At 44.4% G+C, this 27,288-nt stretch overlaps 1 protein-coding gene across 2 annotated transcripts; it reads left to right on the top strand.

Moving 5' to 3' along the window:
* Positions 1-502: 502 nt before the first annotated feature.
* LOC133511993 (trichohyalin-like) lies at positions 503-27,123 on the top strand. 2 transcript variants are annotated; one of them, XM_061841160.1, is made up of 8 exons: positions 505-567; positions 12,185-12,371; positions 12,446-12,581; positions 15,065-15,480; positions 19,601-19,785; positions 19,850-20,022; positions 26,426-26,636; positions 26,694-27,123. In XM_061841160.1, exons 1-8 carry the CDS (start codon positions 536-538, stop codon positions 26,863-26,865), a joined length of 1,512 nt encoding a protein of 503 aa, XP_061697144.1. In that variant the 5' UTR covers positions 505-535; the 3' UTR covers positions 26,866-27,123. The 2 variants fall into 2 exon arrangements, with proteins under 2 accessions (XP_061697145.1, XP_061697144.1); XM_061841161.1 differs by lacking the exons at positions 12,185-12,371; positions 12,446-12,581 and having other exon boundaries at positions 503-567.
* Positions 27,124-27,288: the final 165 nt, after the last annotated feature.

The following is a 27,288-nucleotide window of genomic DNA, read 5'->3' as shown; positions in this document are numbered from 1 at the left end:
TGTCACACGGAACCCTATTTATGTCAGCATCTGCTTGGTCATATGTGTTTTTGTTGTTGATATTTAATTGATTTGATTTGCCTTTCAGCATTTGAAAATTCCCATATTGACACAGATTTGAAACTGTCCCATTATTTGCTGAAATATCATGTGTGCTGTTTTAATGCTCCAGCCAAAATAATCAAAGTATTTCTTTGCCACACCCTTCTGCCAAAGAACTATACTTAAGTGAATTGAGAAGCTTTATCAAGATAAAAGTAGTGCTTTGCATCTTGTGGCATCCATAGGCAATTCTAAACTTTTTTGGCAGAGGGCTTCAATTACACGAGGAGCCATCATTTATCGATCCCATACAAATAGTGGGGTTTACTGTACCAATGTTGAGGTATTCAATTTTGGTGGTTCCAATTAACCAAAACCAAATTAGATCGGTGAGAAATTAGAATACGATTTACGATTTTACCTGAGCAGCACCACCTCCAGCCAACAGGGTGTCGTCTCTGGGAGAGCACCTGGAGAGGAAGCTGCAGTGGGAATGAAGAAGAATGCGGGGAGGCACGCTGCAGGGTGAGAAAGGAAACCTCAGACCATCGCTGTTTTTTGTTGTGTCACTGGAGCTTACGTTTGGTGTGCCTGACATCGGTAAAGTCAGCCTCAAAATAACCAACCAAAATCATCCATCCAGTCCTGACCCCTCTTTGGTTGGTAGAGTTCAAAATCTACAGAGATTTTGTTTTTGTTTTGGCTACAGTAAAGCATGGGAAGCCTTTTGCCCATCACTTAAAAATGGTCCATGATCATACAATTTATATTGAGAATATAGTGTTATTGATCATAGGCCAAAGAAATTGCCATTTTGAGGGCTTTGCCATACTCAAAAACTCACCTAAACCTGCTTGTGTGCTCATGCATACATTTACTATACCACTTATCCTCAGTAGGGTTACGGATAAGGTGAACCCTATCCCAGCTGACATTGGGCAAGACGTGGGGATTTGTCCCCAGCCAATCACAGGGCCAGAAATGCTCATCCTGATGAAAACATCTGCTGGGCCCAAATATAGAGCTCGTGCACCTACGTCATAAAATCATGCGATTTTTGTTTATGTCACCATATTGCCGGTCAAACAAAGCATTGTTGCAAATTAATTCCTTTGAGAAAGAAAACATGTCTAGTAGCACAACACACAGAGTTTTGTCTGATTCCGTTAAAAATTTAGGTGATAAGAAATGAAGGTACGTTGAAAAATTAGACACTTGGCATAGAGGATCCATATTTAATGCCGAAGTCGATGTTTTTGCTGATAAGAAATTTGACTGTTAATTCGCTTCCGCTTGTCTTGGACAACTGGATATGCACATGTATCTGCTGAATAAGTCATCGAGATTTACACAGAAAAGTTTGAAAGCATATAAAAGTCTGGACGCATACAAATACTTTGTTGCCGACATCAATCACTCACATTTAAAAAATGTACGGGTTTGGTCAGTCATGCCCACAGATATAATGTTGCGGGTGTGATTAGGGATGGAATCTCAAGACCTTAAAATAACTCACTGAGTTGTTATACCTAAGCAATGTTCCCTCTAAGCTGCGCAACTGCGCACTTGTCGCACACTCAGCGCAGAGGAAAACCAATCCAACACAGTGAACTACAGCCCGACGTTGTTTTTTTTTTTTTTTTTTTTCCCAAACACGGCATCACACTGTCTCTCACAAAGAGCTGCTGGTCGGCCACACCGGGCCACACACTCTACTTCTTAGTTTACCTGACACTGCCCCCCTCCATTTGAAAGGGGTACACTTAAAATTACAAACAGCGGGGTATGTGAATAATACAAGAAAAAGTGGTGAAACTGGATGAGATTTTCTCTTTTTTGAGTAAAGAAGGTCTGGTCTGAAGCCAATGTAGAAAGTGCAAGATGAGATGGTTTGTAATGTTAAAATTCCACCTTGACACAGCCTGGTTGAGGATGAAAGCACAGACAAATACATTGCCCAAAAAGCAAATTCTATACTTTAAAGGGGAAATCCACTGTTTTGCATTAACAACGTATCCTATAGGTCATGTAATATGTACTCTATTTTGACAATGTGATGCTAAATCTTTTCTCATTTAATAGTGTTTTGAGAAGATTTTATCGACAATTACGAATTTTCAGGGGCGTTCCATAAACCTCTTTGTGACAGATGATTTATTATTATTTTTAAATACGCATTGTTCTTAAATGAGTCAACTTGGTGTTATAAATACTTCTAGATAATTTGAGACTGAGAATAATTCCTACCTGAAATGAAATGATTGCCAAACAGGCGTGTCTGTCATGACCCATCGGAACGAGAGTAGGACCCAAATGCAGGACTCGGAAGATGCAAGGTAGTCCAAGGAGACACGTTTATTATATGCAGAGGTAGGGGATCCAGCAGGCAGTCCGGTGCAGCAGCGGTAGTTGGGACGTTGGGCGAAGAGAGCAGGTGAGCGGACAGGCAGGAGTCGGTACACAGGAGAACAATCAAAGCAGGCAGAAGTAACGGAGTCAGGCTTACAAGGTTGGTCAGAGAACGGACGAAGGTCGGTACACACAGGTTCAATCAGGGATACTGGAGCACACGAACGGGACATGAAGATCAACGAACTGGCGCCGGCCAGTTGTCATCGCGTTCATATAAATCCACAGCATAATCAGGCTGCATGAGGCGTAGGTGTGCACCTCCCAATCAGCGCACCTGCGCGGACACCCGCACAGCTCGTGCTAGAGCGGCAGGATCATGACAGTGTGCATTTCGTTGGGCACTTTCAATCCCATTTAATTGTGGAAATCCAGCGATTTTATCTTGCCTTTTCAGCTGGTATTCCATTGAATGATCTCTTTGAAGAACTGTCTCGTCTATTGTGACAACCAACCACACAAAAGGTCTCAGGCATTGTGAAAGATCTGCTCCGGTTCAACGACTCCCGCACTGCAGAGCAGCGTTGTTTATGGCACCGTGAAACTGTGACGTCATGTGCATGATCCCTATGAAATGAGTTCGGTAACACCAAGTACAGTACTCCCTTGCTCCCATTCAATTTCTTTTAGAAGAATTAAATATGGTAGCTATGTACCTCATGAAAAGTAGTGTCATGATCCCAAAATTCTGACTTTGATACTATACCGTCATAAAGTAACTTGATACTGTGGTGCTTTACATAATTCACTTACGGGACCTTGAGTTAGGTTACGAGGTTCCGCACGGACGTGATCGGTGGTTACACTTCCGGTTTAGTGTGTTACAGAGTTCCTGCCGTAATGGGTTCTGTTGATGTCTGCATTAAAACGAGGTTTGTGTTCAACACTCCGCCTCCGACTCCTTTTCCTTGGCGCTACACTGGTGACCCTGACGTCAGTCCCGGGGTTTCCGAAACTGAATCGAACATGGCAACGGCCATCCTCAAATTGCTGGAGTTTTGGAAGACGTCCGCGACAGCGTGGTTCGCACAGAGGCTCGATTCGCCCTCCACGGGATCTCGGATGATACCATGCGCTATTACCACGTTGTCTCAGTCATTGGTAGCTCAACGGCGGCCAGAGCAGTGAGTTTCATCACATCTCCCCGGGCCCGAGATAAATATGCTGGGCTCAAAGCTCACCTCCTCAAAGTTTTCGAGCTTTCACGGCCAGAGCCAGCTGAGGAGGGTGACCGTTTCTTCCTGGCCACCCAGCGCTTCTCCCCTGAGGTGCTGGCCCCGGCACGCAGTTACTCGCCCCCGCCATCCAGCAGGGGCCCCATCGCCACAGACGGCCGCTCTGGCACAGGCTTGTGCTACTTCCACGCCCGTTTTGGCGCAAAAGCAAAGAAGTGCCACGCCCCTTGCAACTGTGATGCAGCGGGGAAACGCCAAAGCCTGCGCTCCGTAGCGGCCGTGAGCATGGGCAGGAAGAACCGGCTGCTCTTCATCATGGACACCCTTTCCTGGTGCAAATTCGTTTGCGACACCGGTGGCCAGAGGAGCGTCCTGACCGTCACTTCGGATGACGCCGCTGGCAGGACTCAGGGGCCATCCCTACTGTCCCCTAATGGCTCCCCTATCCACGCGTAAAGACTGTGGACTTGTGCTACGGGGGTCGGCGCTTTACATGGGACTTTGTCACTGCCGATGTCTCATTTTCTCTCCTTGGCACTGATTTTTTTGTGCCCACGGGCTGCTGGTGGACATGAAGAAGGGCCGTCTGGTGGACGCACTGACTTTCTCCTGGGTTGCTTGTGGCCGCAACGAGGCGATGTATGGTGGTCTCTCCAGTTCACTCTCAGATGGCACCAAGTATCAGCTCCTCCTTGGTAAGTTCTCTGGCTTGACACGGCCCACTTTCTCCTCTGCTGCTACTGAACATGGGGTCGAGGTATGTTGGCCCACCCGTCCTCCGGGGTCCCTGTTGCTCTCACCACCGACGCGTCAGACTACACTGTTGGGGCCATATTCGAACACTGGGTCAGCGGCGCCTGGCAACCGCTTGCCTTTTCCAGCCGTCAGCTGGTCCCCAGGGAAAGCAAATACAGCATATTCGATAGGGAGCTCCTCGGCCACTGGCTGGCGATTCGCCACTTCCGTTCCCTACTGGAAGGCCTTGAGTTCACGGCATATGTGGACCTTGAACCCCTCACTTTCGCCATGTCCAAGGTGGGGGACCCGTGGCCCGCCCGGCAGCAACGCCAACTGTCGTTCATCTCGGAGTACACTACGGACATCCAACACATCGCCGGCAAATCCAATGTGGTCGCGGAGTGTCTCTCCAGGGAATTCGTCGGCACTGTGCATCTCGGTCTTGACTACTCCCGTATGAGCGTGGACCAGGCCTCAGACCATGGGGTGCAGACCTGGGTCAACTTGTGCGTGGCCTGTCAGTGTGCTAAGTTGCATCGCCACGCAAAAGCCCCCTTGGAGTCCTTCGCTGTCCCCGAGAAGAGGTTCAACCACGTCAACGTCGACCTCCCTCGCACGGTTTCGCCTACATGTTCACCATGGTGGATAGGACGACCCGCTGGGCTGAAGCCGTTCCCCTCTCCTCGACGACGTCGTCGGACGTGGCCCGGGCGTTCATCGGCACATGGGTTGCGCGCTTCAGGGCCCCGTCCGACCTCTTTTCCGACCGTGGCCCTCAGTTTACCTCCGAACTCTGGTACGCAGTCACTGAGAGCTTGAGGGTAAAGCTGCACTGCACTACAACCTATCATCCCCGGGCGAACGGTCTCTGCGAGCGGTTCCACTGCTCCATGAAAGCAGGCCTGCGTGCCAGCTTGACGGATGGCAACTGGTTGGATAAGCTTTTGTGGGTCATGCTCGGCCTCAGTTAGTGTGTTAGAGAGTTCCTGCCGTAATGGGTTCACTCTGTTGATGTCTGCATTAAAACGAGGTTTGCTCCTGTGTTCAACACTCCGCCTCCGACTCCTTTTCTTCAGGGCTACAATACTGGTACTGAAATAATACCGTTGCAAAAATTTCAAACACTATCAGAAGTAGTAGAGACAAAATTGACAAAATTCAAACAATTTCAATAAACTTGAAAAACTATTGAGGCATCTCGTTTGATGTGTCCTGCATCTGAGACACAAAAATAAGCAGAAATACATGAAGCATATTCATTCTGCGTCTGTTTTTGACCTTCCCTTCGTGTGTCTGTGTGTTTGCTTGTTTGTTTGTGAAGAGCTTTCACACGCAATGAATCAAGCGCATAAGACGTGTGTTGGTCTGAGCCAATCAGAGGCATTGTAGATTTTTCCTTTGGAGCTGCACACAGCCTTAATTGTTTATTAGATGTGGTAGCCGGGAAGCTAATGAGCTAGTGACCGAAGAGCTGGAGGTGAAAAGCTCACTCGATAGTGATAAATATCAGAGCTCAGAGTCATGTCTGTTCCCCACATAACACACGTGCAAACACATGCAGGCATGTTAACTGCTTATAAATCATTACCATCGCACCACACGTTAATAATAGTCAGGCATTAGTTGACTTCAGCAAACAAATTTTCAGCATCATTTGGAACCCCAGATAACGGTCTCAAATCACACTCAAACAACTGGAGAGTGGGCCTTAGTTCACCCGTTATTTAACCAGGTAAACACGTATTGAGGGATAAAATCTCTTTTCAAAAGCTGAGAGGCAGAAGAAATTGCACAGGCAGCAGCAATTACTGTATACAGTGTATAACATGACATCCATCCATTTTCTTGGCCGCTTATCCTCACAATGGTCGCGGGGGAGTGCTGGAGCCTATCTCAGCTGTCAACGGGAAGGAGGCAGGGTACACCCTGAACTGGTTCCCAGCCTATTGCAGGGAACAGAGACAAACAGTTACACTCACAATCACACCTAGGGGCAGTTCAGAGAATCCAATTAATGTTGCATGATTTTGGGATGTGGGAGGAAACCGGTTTGCCCGGAGGAAACCCACGCATGTACGGGGAGAACATGCAAACTCCACACAGGCATTGAACCCAGGACTTCACAACTGTGAGACCAACGCTTTACCAGCTGATCGACCGTGCCGCTAACATGACATCCATACAGTAAATGAAACTAAAGATGACAGATATGAAAATATAAATGCAGCCCTATGAGGGCACGAGCCAGTGCAATCTGTAGGCCGGTCCCAAGCCCGGATAAATGCAGAGAGTTGGGTCAGGAAGGCATCCGGTGTAAAAACTGGGCCAAACAAATATGAGCGTTCATCTAAAGAATCCCATACCGGATCGGTCGTGGCCCAGGTTAACAACGCCGGCCCCCGGCACCGCTAACCTCCTGGGCGTCGATGGAAATTCAGCTACTATGGGTCGCAGACAAGAAGAGGAGGAAACCGGATTCGTCGTCGTCAGAAGAAGAGCAATGCACAGAGGCTACAAGTGATTGTAGGGACTTTTAATGTTGAGACTATGACAGGAAAAGCTCAGGAGTTGGTTGGCATATGATTAGGAGAAAGGGTATATAAGGGTGACATATTGTGCATCCAAGAGAGCAGGTGGAAAGATAGTAAGGGTAGAAGTTTAGGATCAGGAATTAAATTATTCTACCACGGAGTAGATGGGAAGAGAAATGGTGTAGGGATTATTTTAAAGGAAGAGCTGGCTAAGAATGTCTTGGAGGTGAAAAGAGTATCAGATCGAGTGATGAGAGTAAAATTTGAAATTGAGGGTGTTATGCCCCACAGATTGGATGTGACCTAGAGTTGAAAGAGAAATTCGGGAAGAAAGGGATGAAGTAGTTCCGAACATCCCAGAGAAAGAGAGAGTTGTGATTGTTGCAGATTGTAATGGTCATGTTGGTGAAAGAGACAAAACAAGAGATGGGTAAGTACAGCATCCACGAAAGGAACTTTGAGGGACATATTGTGGTGGACTTTGCAAAAACTGTGGAAATGGCTGTAGTGAACACTTAGTTCCAGAAGAGGCAGGAACATAGAGTGACCTACAAGAGCAGAGGTAGAAGCACGCAGGTGGATTATATTTTGTGCAGACGAAGTAATCTGAAGGAGGTTACTGACTGTATGGTAGTGGTAGGGAAGAGTGTAGCTCGACATCATAGGATGCTGGTGTGTAGGATGACTCTGATGGTGGGTCGGAAGATTAAGAAGACAAAGGTAGAGCAGAGAACCAGGTGGTGGAAGTTGAGAAAGGAAAAAATGCTGTGCGGCCTTTCAGAAAGAGGTGAGACAGGCTTTCGATGGACAAGAGAAATTCCAGGAAGACTGGACTACTACAGCCAAGGTGATCAGAGAGACAGGCAAGAGAATACATGGTGTGTCTTCCGGTAGGAAAGGGGAGAAGGAGACTTGGTGGTGGGACCCCAAATTACAGGAAGTCATACAAGGAAAGACATTAGTGAAGAAGTGGGACGCAGAGAGGACTGAGGAGAGGCGACAGGAATACATTGAGATACGACGTAGGGCAAAGGTAGAGGTGGCAAAGGCTACACAAGAGGCTTATGACGACATGTACAACAGGTTGGACATGAAAGAAGGAGAAAAAGATCTCTACAGGGTGGCCAGACAGAGGGATAGAGATAGGAAGGATGTGCAGCAGGTAAGGGTGATTATAGGGGAAATCCACTGGTTTGCATTAACAATGTATCCAATAAGTCATGTAATATGTACTCTATTTGGACAACATGATGTTAAATCTTCTCTCATTTAATAGTGTTTTGAGAAGATTTTTATCGACAATTACGAATTTTCAGGGGCGTTGCCATTTTCGCGAGTCACATGAACTATGTGCGCAGATTTGACATGTTATGTGCCTCAATAAAGGCTTGATTACATGGGACACGATTTATGCCCAGTGCTGATTTCTCGGGTTTATGCTCATCTGATGAAGAAATAGCAGTATCGGTTGATCGGGAAGACGAAGGAATACTTCCATACACAAGCGTGAGCTGCTTGCCCGCTCGGTTGATCGGGAAGACGGAGGAATATTTCCATACACAGTTGTGAGCGGCACAGCTCCAGGGCTTGGGGGAGCTGTGAGCTCGCTCGCCGGCAAGCGAGCTCCAGGGCTCGGGGAGCGAGCTCACGCCTCAGTCGCTCAGTTGATTGGGAGGACATGGCTGTGTATGGAAGGTTGTGGAGGTATGGAAGAAATTTGGAGAGATGGCTGTGGACTTTTTGACCAACTTATTCAACAGAAAACTAGGAGGCAAAAAGATGCCTGAAGAATGCAGGAAAAGTGTACTAGGTCCCATTTTTAAGAACAGAGGCGATGTTCAGAGCTGTGGGAATTATAGAGGAATAAAGTTGATGGGCCACACAATGACGTTATGGGAAAGAGTAGTGGAGGCTAGACTCAGGACAGAAGTAAGTATCTGCGAGCAACAGTATGGTTTCATGCCTAGAAAGAGTATCACAGATGGATTATTTGCCTTGAGGATGCTAGTGGAAAAGTACACAGAAGGTCAGAAGGAGCTACATTGTGTCTTTGTGGATCTAGAGAAAGCCGATGACAGAGTACCAAGAGAGGAACTGTGGTACTGCATGCGTAAGTCTGGTGTGGCAGAGAAGTATGTTAAAATAGTACAGGACATGTATGATGGCAGCAGAACAATGGTGAGGTGTGCCTTAGGTGTGACAGAGGAATTTAAGGTGGAGGTGGGACTGCATCAGGGATCAGCTCTGAGCCCCTTCCTGTTTGCAGTGGTAATGGATGGGCTGACAGATGAGGTTTGACTGGAATCCCCTTGGACCATAATGTTCACAGATGATTTTGTAATATGCAGTGAAAGCAGGGAGCATGCAGAGGAACAATTAGAAAGATGGAGACATGCACTGGAAAGGAGAGGAATGAAGGTTAGCCGAAGTAAAACAGAATATATGTGCGTGAATGAGAAAAGTGGAGGGGGAAGAGTGAGGCTACAGGGAGAAGAGATAGCAACGATGGATGACTTCAAATATTTGGGGTCATTGGTGAGTGTGGTAAGGAAGTGAAGAAACGGGTCCAAGCAGGTTGGAACAGCTGGCGGAACGTGTCTGGTGTGTTATGTGACAGAAGAGTCTCTGCTAGGATGAAGGGCAAAGTTTATAAAACAGTGGTGAGGCCAGCCATGATGTACTGATTGGAGACAGTGGCACTGAAGAAACAACAGGAAGCAGAACTGGAGGTAGCAGAAAGGAAGATGTTGAGGTTCTCACTCAGAGTGAGCTGTTTGGGTAGGATTAGAAATGAGCTCATTAAAGGGACAAGCAAAGTTGGATGTTTTGGAGACAAGATTCGAGAGAGCAGACTTCGATGGTTTGGACATGTCCAGATGTGAGAGAGTGAATATATTGGTAGAAAGGTGATGAGGATGGAGCTGCCAGGCAAAAGAGCGAGAGGAAGACCAACGAGAAGGTTGATGGATGTGTTGAGGGAAGACATGAGAGCAGTTGGGGTTTGAGAGGAAGGTGCAGGAGATAGGCAAATATGGAAAAAGAAGACACACTGTGACGACCCCTAACGGGACAAGCCGAAAACAAAAGAAGATATGAAAATGTATGCCATATGATTTAAAAACTGTGACATAGCCCAAAAGCTATTGAGTACATGCATTGGGTGATTTTTGTTCATCTATTCAAATGATCCCTCCCCTGCACCCACCACCACTGACTCAACAATAGACCATAAATTCAGCTCATGCACAAACTACACTTTAAGCATTGTTTTCCCTTTGCCAGTGTAGTATCGTGTACATTATCATATTGACTATTCTGCTTCATTGTTTGAAAGTTTAATACACTGTCCATAATACTCAACTGTTTACATTGCTGCTGATAATGTCAATGCAACATGTATGTATACTGTATATAGGAATTGCAGTTCCCGTTAATTTTGCCAGACTGACCATATTGTTTATTGTTTATAATGTCCATCACATAATGTACATATTTTAGACAGAGGAGTTTATTTGTTTTGTTTATTTGTTTATTAAATTATTTTATTTATTTGTTGTATAATTTTATTCATTTTAACTTTAGTTTCTGAGAGCACTCTAGGTCTCAGAGGAATGCTATTTCCGGTATGTTGTCTGTCATGCATGTGTTGCACATCTGATGTTTAAGTTACTTGAACTTGGCAGGCTGAAAGACATTTTTGGGCCTCTTTAGTGGCTTAATGACTCTATACCTCTGCGCCAAAAGTTATTTTTTTCTTTTAAAGTGCAATTTTTGCGGCCTGCATGTAAGTTTGATCTAGCCATGTCATGATCCTGCTGCTCCAGCCCGGGCTGTGCGGGTGCCCGCGCGGCCACGCTAATTGGAAGGCACACACCTGCGCCTCATGCGGGCTGATTATCCCCTGTGTATATATAGGACCCCGATGACGACTGGTTCTCGGCCAGGTTGTTGAGGTTCATGTCGCGTTCCAGCACTCTAGTATCCCTGATCGTCAACCCGTGTGTACCGACCTTCGCCTGTTCTCCGACCAACCCCGTAAGCCTGACTCCCTTGATACTCCTGCCTGCTTTGCTCGTTCTCCCATGTACCGACTCCTGCCTGCCCGCTGACCTGCCCTCTATGCCCGACGTCCCAACTACCGCTGCTGCACCTGACTGCCTGCCCGATCCCCGACCTTCTAATAATAAACGTTTTCCCCCGAACTACCTTGCATCTCCCGAATCCTCCATTTGGGTCCTACCTTCGTTCCGATTGGTCGTGACAAGCCATATTTTTAGCAAAGATATTTTAGTTATTGCTGTACATTACAATGCCAATGTTCAATATTATTTAGAAATGAAAGTTAATTGTTCTTTGAAAGGATGTACATCATTTATTATGCTGTATAATATCAGTTGCATGAAAAAACATTTTTCGTAATTTTTTTGGGGAGAAGATATCATCCTAAAAAAATAACTACCATGTCAGGTTTGAACATAATTCAGTGATCTAGAGTAAGAGCAATAGATAAAAAATATTGGACAAAAAAAATTTGGGAACAAATTTTACAGTAAAAAATCTATAATACAGCAGGACAGCAAAGTGCCACCTGTCATATAGTGGAGGATGGACGTCACCCACCTTTATGATCAGTTAGAGGAAGTCATTGTCCAAGAGTTCTGACTCATTTCATTGTACCAGTACAAAAAAAAAAAAAAAACGCTATTGTGCTATTTTGTTACATCAAAATAATTTGTTCCGGTATGTTTCAAAATCCAAAATGGTCATTTTAAGATGATTTTGGCTTGTTCCATAAGTCTTTCAAAGAACGGAATGTACCCATCCACCCATCCTTTTCCTTGTGCTGCATATCTTCACAAGGGTCGCGGGAGTGCTGGAACCTACCCCAGCTGTCATCGGGCAGGAGGCGGGGTAAACCCTGAAATGGTTGCCAGCCAATTGCAGGGCACATGGACACAAACATCCATTCGCAGTCACCATCACACCTAAGGACAATTTAGAGCTTTCAATTCATGGATGTTTTAGGGATGTGGGAGGTAACTCGAATGCCTGGGGAAAACCCATGCAGGCACATGCAAACTCCACACTACAGGGCCAGGATTTGAACCCCGGTCCTCAAAACTGTGACCAGTCTTCCACTATGCCGTCCGCCAATAAACAATTAAACTCTAAATAGTTACATTATTCTATAAACGGGGAAAAAACATCTCTGGGAAAAAAAATAAGGGATGCAAAAAACTACAACAGAAGTATGAGCTGTACATTCTCATTAATGTCATGATCCTACAGAGGGAAGGATGTGAATTATGTCAAACCACAAAAAGGACAAATCCAATCCAGGAAGAACAAGTTTGGCGACGTGAGGAAGCTAAAGAAAGAAGAGAGTGACGCTCGCTTGATGAAAAGCCACATTGAAGACAAGGAGGCCAAGAAAGATGCAGTAGAGACACAAGAACATTCAACACTAACATCTCCGGTGAGAAATTTTGTGGTTTGTTGTCAGTTTGATGATTTTTATTATTTCCTTGTCTTGATTACCAAATGATACAGTTTCAGAAAAAAAAGAGAGTCATCAAGAAAAGAGAGAACAGTGAGACCAGATCAAGGCAAACAGCAAATGAAACAAAAGAAAGACAGGAAGAGTCAACCAGAAGACGACAATGGGCGAAGCTAAAAAACAAAGATTGTAAGATGACATGGCATCACATGCACTCTAAAACTATTGGGCATAAGGAGAAGGAGTTGTCAAATTGTATATATGAATGGACCTAAAACATGTCCCTGTGTAACTACAAGCTACAATCATAAATTATTTGAACAAAAGTTTTGGGACATATTGCATCTAAATTAATACCAGAGGTAAAAAGGGAAGTTCTTCGTAATAATTGTTGTCCATTCTTGTTGAGGTCATGGCAAAAATATATTTCTATGGTCACTTTACAGCCTTTTTGTGATCACATTAACATTGCCGAAATATGATGTGACCAATTGTGGGTATTTTCTGACCTATTAGAGCATTAGAGAACTAAAAGTGTAGCTGTCTTTTGTGAAAATTATTTTCTTTAGGTTAATTAAAGTCTCTAAATCTAGTGATTACATAATGTGAAACATACTGTTATACAGTTAAGAATGTCAAAATATTTATTAAAAACATCATTTTAAGGTTATAGATCCGGCATTTAGTTGCCAAGAGAGGTGACGCGAGCCTTAAGTGTGAGTGTTTTCTAATCCAGATTGAAAACTTTTTTTCTCCTGCGTTTTAGAATACTTCTACTTTTCTGTGATATTTCTTGCACACTCAAAGCTGTTTTAAGTGTACTTTTTCAAATGTTTTAATTTGAATGTTTTTAATCGTGTGTATTGAGTTAACTTGTGTATGAAATCCGTTGTACAACTACATTTTGCTTTTTGCAGTTGTAGTCTTGTTCTTGTTCAATAGTTTTAATGGTAAAAACGGGTTTTTTTAGGCCTAACAAAATATGTTATCTCCTTGTGCAGCATTTTTGGAACAGAATAGTGTTTTAAGGGCACAACATAGCATTTCATTGGGGGGGGGACACTTTACTAGTTATATGTGCTTTTTTATGGGGCAATGCACCGCAGTGTATAATTTTTTCCCCAGAATTGTTTCTGTGGGGATTTAGTAAAGTCTAAGTTTACTAATATGGATGTCCAACTTTGTTGTTCATCCCAAAATGTTGTCTGATATCCATCCATTCGTCACCCATTTACTAACGCTTTTCCGGGTCGGGTCGTGGGGGGAGTAGCTTCAGCAGGGATATCCAGACATCCCTTTCTGCAGCCACTTCATCCAGCTCTTCCAGTGGTATCCCGAGGCATTCCCAGACCAGCGAAGAGACAATCTCTCCAGCGTGTCCTGGGTCGTCCCTGAGGTCTCTTTCCAGTGGGACGTGCCCGGAACACCTCACCTAGGAGGCATCCGGATCAGATGCCCCAGTCACCACATCTGACTCCTTTCAACGTGGAAGAGCACCGGCTTAACACTGAGTCCCTCCCGGATGACCGAGCTTCTCACCCTATCTCTAAGGGAGACCCCGGACACCCTGCGGAGGAAACTCATTTCGGCTGCTTGTATCTTTTGGTCACAGCCCTCAACTCGTGACCATAGGTGAGGGTAGGAACATAGATCAACTGGTAAATTGCGACTTAGCTCCCACTTTACCACAACAAACTGATACAAAGTCGGCATCACTGCAGACACTGCACCGATCTGCCTGTCGATCTCCTGCTCCATTCTTCCCTCACTCCTAAACAAGACCCCAGGTTACTTGAACTCCTCCACTTGGGACCGGATCCCATCCCCGACCCGGAGAGGGCACGCCACCCTTATCTGACTGAGGACCATGGTCTCAGATTTGGAGGTGCTGATTTTCATCCCAGCTGCTTCATTCTCAGCTGCGAACTGCTCCAGTGAGTGTTGAAAATCACAGCTTGATGAATCCATCAAAACCGCATCATGTGCAAAGAGCAGGGATGGAATGCTGAGGCCCTAAAGGGGACACCCACTGCACCTTGGAATTCCGTTCATAAAACTCATGATCATAAAAGTTATGAACACAATCAGTGACAAAGGGGAGCCCTGGCGGAGTCCAACCTTCACTGGAAATGAGTCCGACATATTGCCAACAATGTGCACCAAACTCTGACACTGGTCGTACAAGGACCGAATAGCCCATATCAAGAGGTTCCGTACCCCATAATCCCGAAGAACCCACGGGTGAACGCCTTCGCCAAGTCCACAAAATGCATGTAGACTGGTTGGGCGCACTGCAATGCACCCATCCTGCCGAGGGTGTAGAGCGGGTCCACTGTTCCACGGCCAGGACAAAAACCACATTACTCCTCCTGAATCCAAGATTCGACTTCCCAACAGACCCTCCCCTCCAGCGCCCCTGAATAGACCTTACCAGGGAGGCTGAGGAGTGTGATTCCACTGCAATTGGAACACACACTCCACATTAAAATGTGAATTTTATCATGTTATGACACACTCGCGATACTGAACATTTATTTTCTGTTGTCGTAGCAATGTTTCTGTAAACCAAACATGTGAATTTATTGCATAAATGGTGTAAATATGCATGAAGTAAGAGTGAAAAGAAGTACTTTGAATGGTGAACAATTGTTATTTTTCCTTCACATTTGCAGATGATCTTAATGATGCCGCACATAAACAACTCAAAGATGGTCTCGAGAAAGAGGAGGTGGCAACCGAACAGGAACCATGCAATGGATTTGACCTAAAATCCCCCAGAAGCATCACCAACAAAACAAAAGCTGACACCAGCGTAGAAGACACAGAGTGGCTTCCCACTGATGACAAACACAGCACTGACAGCAGTGTCCAATCAACACGTTTCAGAAGGTCTCCTCTTGTGTCCTTGGGCACCAATGAGAGGAGCTCACCGAGGTCATCCTGTGAGGGACTGTCGGTGAGGTCTTCCTTTGAAGGTCTATCGGCCGACATAAGGGTCCTTACATCCTCTCAAGGTCAACTGTCATCATCATGCTCCACCGTCATGGTAACTGAGGAGCAGCTAATATTAAAGCTGGTAAAGACAAAGGTAGGTTGGAAGAAAAATACCTTGTTCGGTTTGTGAAACTGATGAGTTGGACTCAACTTCACCATCATAAAAGTACTACAAGTATTTGGTATGTTTTAAGTAACATACGAGCATTGTTAATTGAAATGTGCAAGTGGTGGACGAAAAAATGGTGGCCAACATTGATTAGTACAGTGCAATATGCAAAATCCAACATCGCTAAAGTTGATCGAGTTGGAGGTGAAACACTAAGCCACAAATCTGGTGCGACTTCAGCTCTGTGAGCCGCTAAAAGATTTCTGCCCAAGAGTTTTTCTTAGGCAGTTACAGAAGGGTGCCATTGATAACAAAGAGTAAAAATGTTCCAATAGTCACATTATTCATCATACAATGTCTGAACCCTGCTGTGAATCGCAAAAATCATGGAACTAATTGACACCCACCCAAAAATGTTCACACCAACATAGCATCTTGACCCCCATTGACTCTGATTTCCTGCCAGATTCCAAAAACATGCACGGTTAGGTTAAGTGGCAAGTCTAATTTGCCCATAGGTGTGAATGTGAGTGCAAATGGTTGTTTGTCTATGTGTGCCTTCAGATTGGCTGGTGAACAGTTAAGGACTCCCACCTTAGAGTCAGCTGGGATAGGCTCCAGCAAACCCGGATCCCAAGTGAGGGTGAGGACAAGCTGTACGGAAGATGGATGGATAGAAATTATTGTGACCTGAGTACAAACGTAGCAAATAGTTGAGCTTACAGCTAATAATGGTGACAGGTTTCCTCATAAATTCTGAGAGGTGAATTCATGATTGGAGAATCCCAACTATGCGACGGTTCACTGTACTCTTACCAGTACTTTACATGACACAAGACTTCTAAGTCCAGAAATACCTATAAAATGCTATTAGGTGACAGGATTGTTCTGAAAACAACTTTCTGATGTGTTATGAAAATTCTATTCTATTGTTTAGTTAAAATCTCTAAATCTAGTAACTATATATTGTGAAACCAATACTGTTTTACTATTACGAATGTCAAAATATTTATCAAAAATAGCATTTTCAGTTTATTGGGCAGCATAGTTCCACAGCTGCAAAGTGTTGTCCTCACAGTTTTGAGGTCCAAGGTTCAATCTCGGCCCCACTTGTGTGCAGTTTGCATCTTTTCCCCATGCCTGCGTGGGTTTTCTCCGGGCACTCCCATTTTCCTCCCACATGCCAAAAACATGCAACATTAATTGGACACAAAAAATTGCTCTCGACTATTGTCTGTCTCCGTGTGCCCTGCGATTGCCTGGCAACCAGTTCAGGGTATACCCTGCCTCCTGCCCTTTGACCGCTTGGATAGGGTCCAGCACTCCTGCGACTCTTGTGAGGATAAATGGCGAAGAAAATGGATGGATGCACGTTTATAGATTTTTTGATGGAGACATTTTGAGTCTGGAACAGAAAACTCCTTTTTACATTACAAATTTTTAATTTGAAAAAAAAAATGAGGGTCAACTCCATAACAAAGGCGTGAAAAGTGCTGAGAATGTAGAATTCAGAAGTTGTGTATGGACGTGTGAAAGGTTACATCACAAACTTTAATTACAGTTCAAAGGAAGAATGAGGATTTATATTTTTTCTTCATCAGGTTGTGGTGTGAATCTGCCACATACACATACACGCACGCACGCACACGCACAAGCACAAGCACATCACACACACACATCACAGGTTTTACACTCGTCACATTTGGTGCCCCATTAATGACATGGCTGCAATCAAAGGTGTGAAACAAACAGGCGACATGATGCAAGTATTGCACAAATAAACAAGTCAATGAATGAATAACAAGTCCTCCTAATACTTTGCATTTTCCATATTTTTAATGGCAACATTTTAGTGTTCGGAATTGCTAAGTAACTCACTGTACGAATTTGTCATAAGTGATTGTACTTGATATTGTTATTTCTGAAAAATTAATTCAGCCCTAGTTTGCTTGATATTGTTCCAATTAAAGAGCTGGCAAGTGCTACACAATACAGCACTGTAGATCAGCTGATGGAAAAATTGACAGGCAGGTAGGTAGGTAGGTAGGTAGGAAGGTAATATATGATACATCGTGTAACATTGACCCATCATTGTAAAAAATCCATCCATCCCTCCTTCCATTTTCTGAGTCGCTTGTCCTCACAAGGATTCTGGGAGTGCTGCAGCCTATCCCAGCTACAGTGCAGTTTTTCCCCGCGCTGATTTCAGTTTTTTTTTTAAATATATCTCACACACAACTTTAATACCACTCAGAGACAACCCAAGGAAAAACAAAATGCAGTTTACTAATGACAATCTTTATTAGGGCAAAAAAAAAATCCAAACCTTTACGACCCTATGTGAAAAAGTAGTTGCATAATTGCCCCGTTAAATCAAAAAGTTACTGTGACTAAGCACAAATTTGGGAAAGCCACACCCAAACCTCATTACCACTATTTTTGTTGAATCAAGAAATGAGAGAGAATGTGAAGTAGGCTACAAGACCTCAAGAACCAATGCATCATGCCACAATCAAAAGAAATTCAACAAGAAATTAGAAAAAGGTGAAATCCATCAGTCTGGAAAAGGTTACAAAGTCATTTCCAAGGATTTGGGATTACAGGGAATCACTGTCAGAGTCCTTATCCACAAATGGAGAAAACTGGGAACAGTGGCAAACCTTCCCAGGAGTGACAAGAAACAAAAATTACTCCAAGAGTGCGACAACAACTTATCCAGGAGGGCACAAAAGAACCTAAAACAATATCTAAAGACCTGCAGGCCTCGCTGGCCTCAGTTAAGGTCAGTGTTCATGACTATACCATAAGAAAGAAACTGGCCAAAAATGGCCTCCATAGGAGAGTGCCCAGGTGTAAACCCCTGCTGTCAGCAAAGAATACAAAGGTTTGTCTCACATTTGCAACAAAACATTTTGATGAACCTCAAGACTTTTGGAGAAACATACTGTGGACTGACGACTCAGAAGTTTAACTTTTTGGAAGGTGTGTGGCCCATTACATCTGGCGTAAAAATGGCACAGCATTTGATAAAAAGAACATTTTGATGTTGATGACAGTGTGATGGTCTGTGGCTGCTTTGGTACCTCAGGACCAGGACAGCTTGCTGTGATTGATGGAACAATAAATTGTGTACCAGAAAATCCTGACGGAAAATGTCCACCCATCTGTTTGTGTCGTTAAACTCAAGCGCTCTTGGATCATGCAGCAGGATAACAATCTGAAACACACCAGCAAGTCCACATCTGAATGCCTAAAAAAAAACAAAACATTAAAATAATGAAAGTTTTGGAGAGGTCACGTCAAAATCTGGATTTTAATCCATTTGAGATGCTGCAGCGTGACTTTAAACGGGCAAAGAAGAGTGGGACAAACATCCTCCAGTGTGATGTGAAAGACTCATCACCAATTACCCCAAACAGATTTCATTTATTGCTGGCAAAGGTGGCACAACCCATTCTTTGGTTCAGGGCAAAATTACTTTTTCACAGAGGGTCTGACAGATTTTGATTTTTTTTTGTGCCTTAATAAATTTAATTGTAATTTGCAAACTGCGTTTTGTATTTTGTTGCGTTGTCTCTAAGTTATATTTAAATCAGTTTGATGATTTGAAACCATTGTGTTTGATACACATGTGCAAAAAAAAAGAAATAAGGAAGGGGCAAACACTTTTTCACAGCACTGTATCTTCACGGAGGAGCCAGGGTACACCCTGAACTGCTTGCCAGCATATTGCAGAACACACAGAAATAACCATTCGCACTTACAAACACACCTAAGGGCAATTTAGAGTCTCCAATTAATGCATGTTTTTGGGATGTCAGGAAGGAAACCGGAGTACCTTGAAAAAACCCATGCAGGCATGGAGAGAACATGGAAACTCCACACAGGTGGGGCCGAGATTTGAACCCCGGTCTTCAGCACTGTGAGGCAGACACTGTAAACAGTCATCTAATATGCCACCAATTCTATATATTCTCAATATTTTCTCATCCCAAGTATTAAAGTGGGTATAGTATGCAGCCTTGAGGGACACCCATATTCAAAGAAAATGATTGCCCATGCTTGAAAACACTTTGAAGATGTTGGCATAGTGCATGGGTTTTAGGTCTCCAGAACAAATGAGGAAGAGAATCCCCATCTTGCCAAGAGAGCTAATATGTGGAGGCAAGAATTGGAGAGGAAGGAGCAAGAGGAAGAAAGGGTGCAGGTGCAAGAGGAAAGGAAGCAGACAAAGGAAAACATGAGGAATGAGGTGGACGAGGAACGTAGAAGGAGAGTTGAACATCTTCGGTAAGAAACGTCATTGATTTGTGTTACAAAGCTTTCTGGTATAACTTTTTTTCTCCACCCTCAGACTGAGGAAACTTGCAGACGAGGAGCTGAGGAGGAGGCGCGAGGAGGAGGAGCAGGATCGAGTCGAATGGGAGCAAGCAGAGCGACAGAGGGTGAGGAGGCGTCAAGAGGAGAAGAGGCGACAGATGGAGCGACTGCAGAAGATGAGAGAGGAGGAAGAACAAAGGAGGAAAGGTGAGATAATAACAATCCATCCATTTTCTGTACCACTTACTCTCACAAGGGTCATGGGTATGCTGGAGCCAATCCCAGCTTTCTTCGGACGAGAGGTGGGGTACACCTGGAAATGGTTGCCATCATCTCCTTGAGCCATCACATTATTGTGGTGGATTGGTTTGTGTGGAATATCACTGTTGGTAAAGTGGTACACACACCTGATTTTGGTGCATGCAGCTTGGGTTCAGTCATGGTGTCGATATGTCCCCTGCAAATGCAACAAGTTTGGGGTGTTCTGCCTTTCACCTGAAGTGAGCTGGGATATGCTCCAGCACTCCCATGACTCTTGTGAGGATAAGTGGCTTGGGAAATGAATGGATGGGTTCGAATGTCTTAATGATCCTCTGAGCTAATTTGTCTGAGCCTTCATGCCTCTGGTATGTTTACCCATGGGGAACAGGTCCTAGGTGGGGGATCAGAGAAAGAACGGTGAAAAAAATTCCCCTGAAGGATAAATCAAATAGATCTAGGTTCCGTTTGCCAGGACGTGACTCATCAGGGGGGCCCACTCGAGCCAGGCCTGGATATGGTGCTCGAAGGCGAGTACCTGGTGGCTAGGACTGCATCCATGGCACCCAGCCGGCTACAGCCTAAAAGAGTAATGTGGGTCCCATGGGCTCACCACCTGTGAAAGGGCCCATCCCCGGTTACAGAAACTGGCTTTAGGGAATTCGAATGTCACCTGTGTGACAGAAGGAGCCCATGCTGGGGTGTGAGGTCGAGAAGTTCTGACGAGATATAGTTGGGATCCCTTCCACAGACAGCTTGGATTCTGATACCACATAACCTTTCGACTCTGGAGTTGCCCATGGTGAGAGAGGCAGAGCAGGTGTGTTTATACTTATTCACCCCCAGGTCGGTATGTACAGTGAAGAAAATAAGAATTTGAACACCCTGCTATTTTGCAAGTTCTACCACTTAGAAATCATGGAGGGGTCTGAAATTTTAATCGTATGTGCATGTCCACTGTGAGAGAGATCATCTAAAAATAAAAATCCAGAAATCACAATGTATGATTTTTTTAACAATTTATTTGTGTGATATAGCTGCAAATAAGTATCTGAATACCTGAGAAAACCAATGTTAATATTTGTTACAGTACCCTTTCTTTGCAATTACAGAGGTCAAACATTTCCTGTAGTTGTTCACCAGGTTTGCACACACTGCAGAAGGGATTTTGGCCCACTCCTCCACACAGATCTTCTCTAGTTCAGATAGGTTTCTGGGATGTCGCTGAGAAACATGGAGTTTCAGTTCCCTCCAAAGATTTTTTATTGGGTTTAGGTTTGGAGACTGGCTAGGCCACGCCAGAACCTTGATATGCTTTTTACAGAGCCATTGCTTGGTTTTCCTGGCTCTGTGCTTTGGGCCATTTTCATGTTGAAAGACCTAGCCACGACCCATTTTCTAAGCTCTGACTGAGGGAAAGAGGTTGTTCCCCAAATCTCACAATACATGGCCGCAATCATCCTCTCCTTAATACAGTGCAGTCGTCCTGTACCATGTGCAGAAAAACACCCCCAAAGTATGATGCTACCATCCCCATGCTTCACAGTTAGGGTGGTGTTTTTGGGATGGAACTCATCATTCGTTTTCCTCCAAACAAGCTTTGTGGAATGACCAGAAATTCCATTTTGGTCTCATCTGACCACAAAACTTTCTTCCATGACCTTCTATATCCTCCAAATCGTCATTAGCAAACTTAAGACAGGCCTTGACATGTGCTGGTTTAAGCAGGGAAAACCTCTGTGCCATGCATGATTTCAAACCATGAGATCTTAGTATATTACCAGGAGTCACCTAGGAAATGGTGGTCCCAGCTCTTTTCAGGTCATTGGCCAAGTCCTGTTGTGTAGTACTGGGCTGATTCCTCACCTTTCTAAGGATCATTGAGACCCCACAGGGGGATATCTTGCATGGGGCTCCACTCCGATTGAAATTGACTGTCATGTTGTAGCTTCTTCCATTTTCTAATGATCAGTCCAACAGTGGACCTTTTTTCACCAAGCTGCTGGGCAATTTCTCTGTAGCCCTTTCCAGCCGTGAGGAGTTGTACAATTTTGTCTCGAGTGTCTTTGGACAGCTCTTTGGTCTTGGCCATGTTATAAGTTTGAGTCTTCCTGATTGTATGGGGTGGACAGGTGTCTTTATGCAGCTAATGACCTCCCAAAGGTGCATCTGATTCAGGGTAATACATGGAGTGGAGATGACTTTTAAAGGCGGACTAACAGGTCTTTGCGCGTCAGAATTCTAGCTGATAGACAGGTGTTAAAGATACTTATTTGCAGCTGTATCAAACAAAAAAAATCATTAAAAAATCATACATTGTGATTTCTGGATTTTTCTCATTAGATGATCTCTCACAGTGGACATGCACCTACGATGAAAATTTCAGACCCCTCCATGATTTCTAAGTGGGAGAACTTGAAATATAGCAGGATGTTCAAATACTTATTTTCTTCACTGTATCTGGGGGTTCACCCTGGTTGAAAAGAAGGTTGGCTCCATCCACCTCTGGGTGGGGGGAAAGGTCCTCACTGTTGTTTGTGCTTATGCACCAAGCTAAAGTTCTAGAGTTCTATGATGGTGTGCTGGAAAGTTCTCCCACTGGGGACTCCATCATTCTGTTGGAGGAATTCAATGTTCATGTGGGCAATGACAGTGGGACTTGGAAGGCCGTGATTGGGAGGAAGCCCCCGCCCCATCAGAACCTAAGCAGTATTCTCTGACTGGACCTCTGCGCTCACCATGGTTTGTCCACAACAAACACCATGCCCAAGCATAACGGTGCCCACACATGAACTTGACAAAAGGAAACCCGAGGACACCATTTGATGAGCGACATTGTGGTCATGTCATCTGACTAGCGGCTGCATATCTTAGACACTCGAGTGGAGAGAAGGGTAGAGGTGTCAACTGATCACCACATGGTGAGCTTAGCTTACTAACTTAATGTATTAACTTAGCTCCAAAGGTGGAGGAAGATGCTGGTCTGACTTGGCAGCCCCAAGCTTTTTGTAATTGTCTGGTGGGAACGTTAGGGAGAATCCCGTCAGAACGATTTTCAACTCCCACCTGTGGCAAGACTTCACCCACATCTTGGGGGAGGCAGGGGACACGGACTCTAAGTGAACCATATTCCGTGCCTCTATTGCCGATGCAGCCCACTGGAGCTGTGGCTTTAAGGTAGTTGGTGCCCGCCATGGCGGCAATCCCTAAACCGGTTGTTGGATCACAGGGGTGAGCGATGCAGTTAAGCTGAAGTTCGAGACCTATCGGGCCGTTTTGCAAGTTGATGGGTACCAGCTGGCCAAGCAAAATGCAGCTGAGGCAAAAACTCAGCCATTGGAGGATTTCGGTGAGTGCATGGAGAACAATTTCCAGACGGCTTTGAGGAAAATCTGGTCTCCCATAGAGCATCTTAGGAGGGGGGAAGCAGTGCACCATTAACATTGTGTATATTGGAATCAGCCACGGACTACATGACAGGACTTGGTCAATGACCTGAAAAGAGCTGCGACCACCTAACCCTGTGACTGGTAATACACTAAGACGTCATGCCTTGCATGGCAAGGAAGGTTGCCCTGCTTAAACCCTTCACATGTCAAGGCCCATCTTAACTTTGCCAATGACCATTTGGACGATACAGAGGAGTCATGGGAGAAAGTTTTGTGGTCAGATGAGAACAAATTGGAACTTTTTGGTAAAAATTCCGCTAACCGTGTTTGGAGGAAGATGAATGATGAGTTCCATCCCAAAAACACCATCCCTACTGTGAAACATGGGGGTGGTAGCATCATGCTTTGGGGGTGTTTTTCTGCACAAGGGATAGGACGATTGTACTTTATTAAGGAGAGGATGACTGCGGCCATGTATTGTGAGATTTTGGGGAACAACCAGTTTCCCTCAGTCAGAGCATTGAAGATGGGTCGTGGCTGGGTCTTTCAACATGACAATGACCCGAAGCACACAGCCAGGAAAACCGAGGAGTGGCTCCGTAATGGCCTAGCCAGTCACCAGACCTAAACCCAATGTTTGGAGGGAGCTGAAACTCTGTGTTTCTCAGTGACAGCCCAGAAACCTGTTTGATCTAGAGAAGATCTGTGTGGATTCGTGGGCCAAAATCCCTCCTGCAGTGTGTGCAAACCTGGTTAACTACAGGAAACGTTTGACCTCTGTAATTACAAAGGCGACTGTACCAAATATTAACATTGGTTCTCAGGTGTTCAAATACTTATTTGCATCTGTACCACACAAATAAATTGTTACAAAATCCTACATTGTGATTTTTTTTCTTTTTCTTTTTAGATTATCTCTGTCACAGTGGACATGCACCTACGATGAAAATTTCAGACCCCTCCATGATTTCTAAGTGGGAGAACTTGCAATACAGCAGGGTGTTCAAATACTTATTTTCTTCACTATATTTACAAGAATCCCCTCAAAGTCTCTGTTAAAAAAAAGAACCTTTAGAAGAGGCTACAATTTGCCAAAGAACACATAAACTGGCCTAAAGAGTAATGGAGGAACATTTTGTGGACTGGTGAGAGTAAAATTGTTCTTTTTGGGTCCAGGGACAGATATTTTGTAAGGAGGCCCCCAAACTGAATTCAAACCACAGTACACAGTGAAGACAATGAAGCATGGTGGTGCAAGCATCATGACATGGGCGTGTTTCTCCTATGGTGTTGAGCCCATTTATCACATTCCAGGATCATGGATCATTTTCCATGTCAAAATACTTTCAGGTGATGTTGCCTTACCTTGAAGATGTGCCCTTGAAATTTATGTTTCAACAAAACGATGACCCCAATCACACTAGTAAACTTGCAAAGTCTTGGTTCTAAACTAACAAATTTAGCAATGTGGCCAGCCCAATCCCCAGACCTTAATCCAATCGAGAACTTGTGGGGTGACATCAAAAATCCTGTTTCTGAAGCAAAACAAAGAAATGTAAATGAATTTTGGAATGTCATTCAGGAATCTTCAACTGGAATAAAAGATGAAAGCTGCCATAAATTGAATGACTCCATACCACACAGCTATGAAGCAGTTATTAAACCCTGTGGTCATACAGCTAAATATTAGTTTAGTTATTCAAAGGATTGGTAAAATCTACCAAGAAAGACGTTTGTTCAAATAATTTTGAGTTTGTAAAGTCAAAAGCCGACTACTATTTTTTTTTTTTAAAGACCCCTTTCAACAAGGGATTAAGACTGTTTATATCATTAATGTTTGGTGTTGTTGGTTTGCTGAGAATATATTGCACCTACTGGTAACTTTTTTGACATGTAGCGATAAAAAAGTCTACTGAAAATTGGATTAATCTGGTTAGTCACATTGGACTGCTATTATTTTGAACACGACTGTATGGTCACAAGCTGTGGGCCATAACCGAAAGAACAAGACGAAAGAACAAGATCCTGGATACAAGCCGCTGAAATAAGTTTCCTCTGAAGAGTATATGTGATCTCCCTTAGAGATATGGTAAGAAATTAGGTCATGGGGGTGGGGGTTGGGGGGCTCAGAGTATAGTCGCTGCTCTTCAGCATTGAGAGGTGCCAGATGAGATGGCTTGGGCATTTGATTCGTCTCCCAGATGCCTCTCTGGTGAGATATCCCAGGCACATCCCACTGGAAAGAGACCCTGGGGAGGTCCCAAAAACATGCTGTACTGGTTCTCTCGACTGGCCTGACAATACCTCAGGATCCCCCTGAAAGAGCTGGATGAAGTGGCTGAGGAAAGGGAAGTCAGGGTGTCCTTGCTGGGGTTAGCCTATCCCAGCTGTTTTCAACCACACTGAACTGGTTGCCGGCCAATCACAGGGCACATCTAAACAACCAACCACTCACACTCACAATCACACCTAAGGGCCATTTACAGTCTTCAATGAATGCATGTTTTTGGGGTAAGGGAGGAAACCGGAGTGCCCCAAGAAAACCCATGCAGCACAGGGAGAACATGCAAATTCCACACAGGCGGGGACGGGATTTGAACCCCGGTCTCCAGAACTGTGAGGCCACTGCTTTAAACATTTGCACCACCGTGCCATCAAAAAGATTTTTAAATCCATTAAATTAAGAAATACGTAACACTCACAAATCATTAGGGTACTGGATCTCAAATCATCATTCTCTATTAAAATGAATGGAAATGCCATTAATGCGTTTCAGCCCCCCATCCAGCCCCCAAAATAACACTTTTTTTTATTTGAGGGTTTTTTTTTTAATAGGGAAGAAAGCACTCTATAATATTAGTTACAGTGCATTATGCACATTTTTCTTTCATTAACACTTCATTAATATTTGGCTTGTTCTCAGTCTACCTACTTATTGGTTCAGATGGATTCTTTGCTTGTAGTGGAAATGGAGCGTCTGCGCCTGGAGCAGAGAACGCAGGAAGAGTGCAAACGCTTACAGGAGATGGACGCAAGTGAGAGAGACAAGTACCTCATGACGAAGGAGCAGGAAGAGGACAGGAGGACCAAAGAGGAAGAGCACCAAATGAGGACAGAAGAACAAGATTTGATGGCTGTAGAAGAGTCCAGGATGGAGGCAGAGCTACTCTCCAGGTAAATAGTCATGTTTTAGAGTTAGAATGTCTTGTTTACACCTTGTTCTCCGTGCAGGCACATGATGCCGTTGCACCAGCAGACGGCCTTCAAAAAGGCTATGCTGCTGGAGGCTGAGGGAATGAAACAATCACAGGGGATCTCCAGGCCGTGGGTCTACTCCTATTTCACTTTGTTACAGCTGTTGGACCTGAAGCCCACTCAAACTTATGAGAGAATAACAGAGTGATCATTCACCTCCATGTCTGATGATAGTGACGATCGAAAGTGTGATTTTTATTCTGGCAAAAATGTCAGTACATTTACAAGTCCCTGTATTGTAATCCAGCCATCCATTTTTGAAGTACATCTCTATTCGGGTCACCGCTCATTGTGGGCAAGATGCACATTATACCCTTGACTTTCACACCTACCGTGCATATTTTTGGAATTTGGGAGGAAACAGGAGTACTTGGAGAAAAGTCACGCAGGCACACAGAGAACATATGCAAACTCCACAAAAGCGAGGCCAGATTTAAACCCGCAACCTCGGAACTGTGAGGCGTCGTTGTGCTCACCAGTCTTCCAGTGTGATGTCTTCATCTTGTTTTTTAAAATAAAAATATAATGTATGTATTATTACAGCATTTCATGTCATATTTGAACTGAACAT

Source organism: Syngnathoides biaculeatus, chromosome 14, assembly GCF_019802595.1.
Source record: "Syngnathoides biaculeatus isolate LvHL_M chromosome 14, ASM1980259v1, whole genome shotgun sequence".
Lineage (NCBI taxonomy): Eukaryota > Metazoa > Chordata > Actinopteri > Syngnathiformes > Syngnathidae > Syngnathoides > Syngnathoides biaculeatus.
This window is presented reverse-complemented; position numbering and strand designations above follow the sequence as displayed.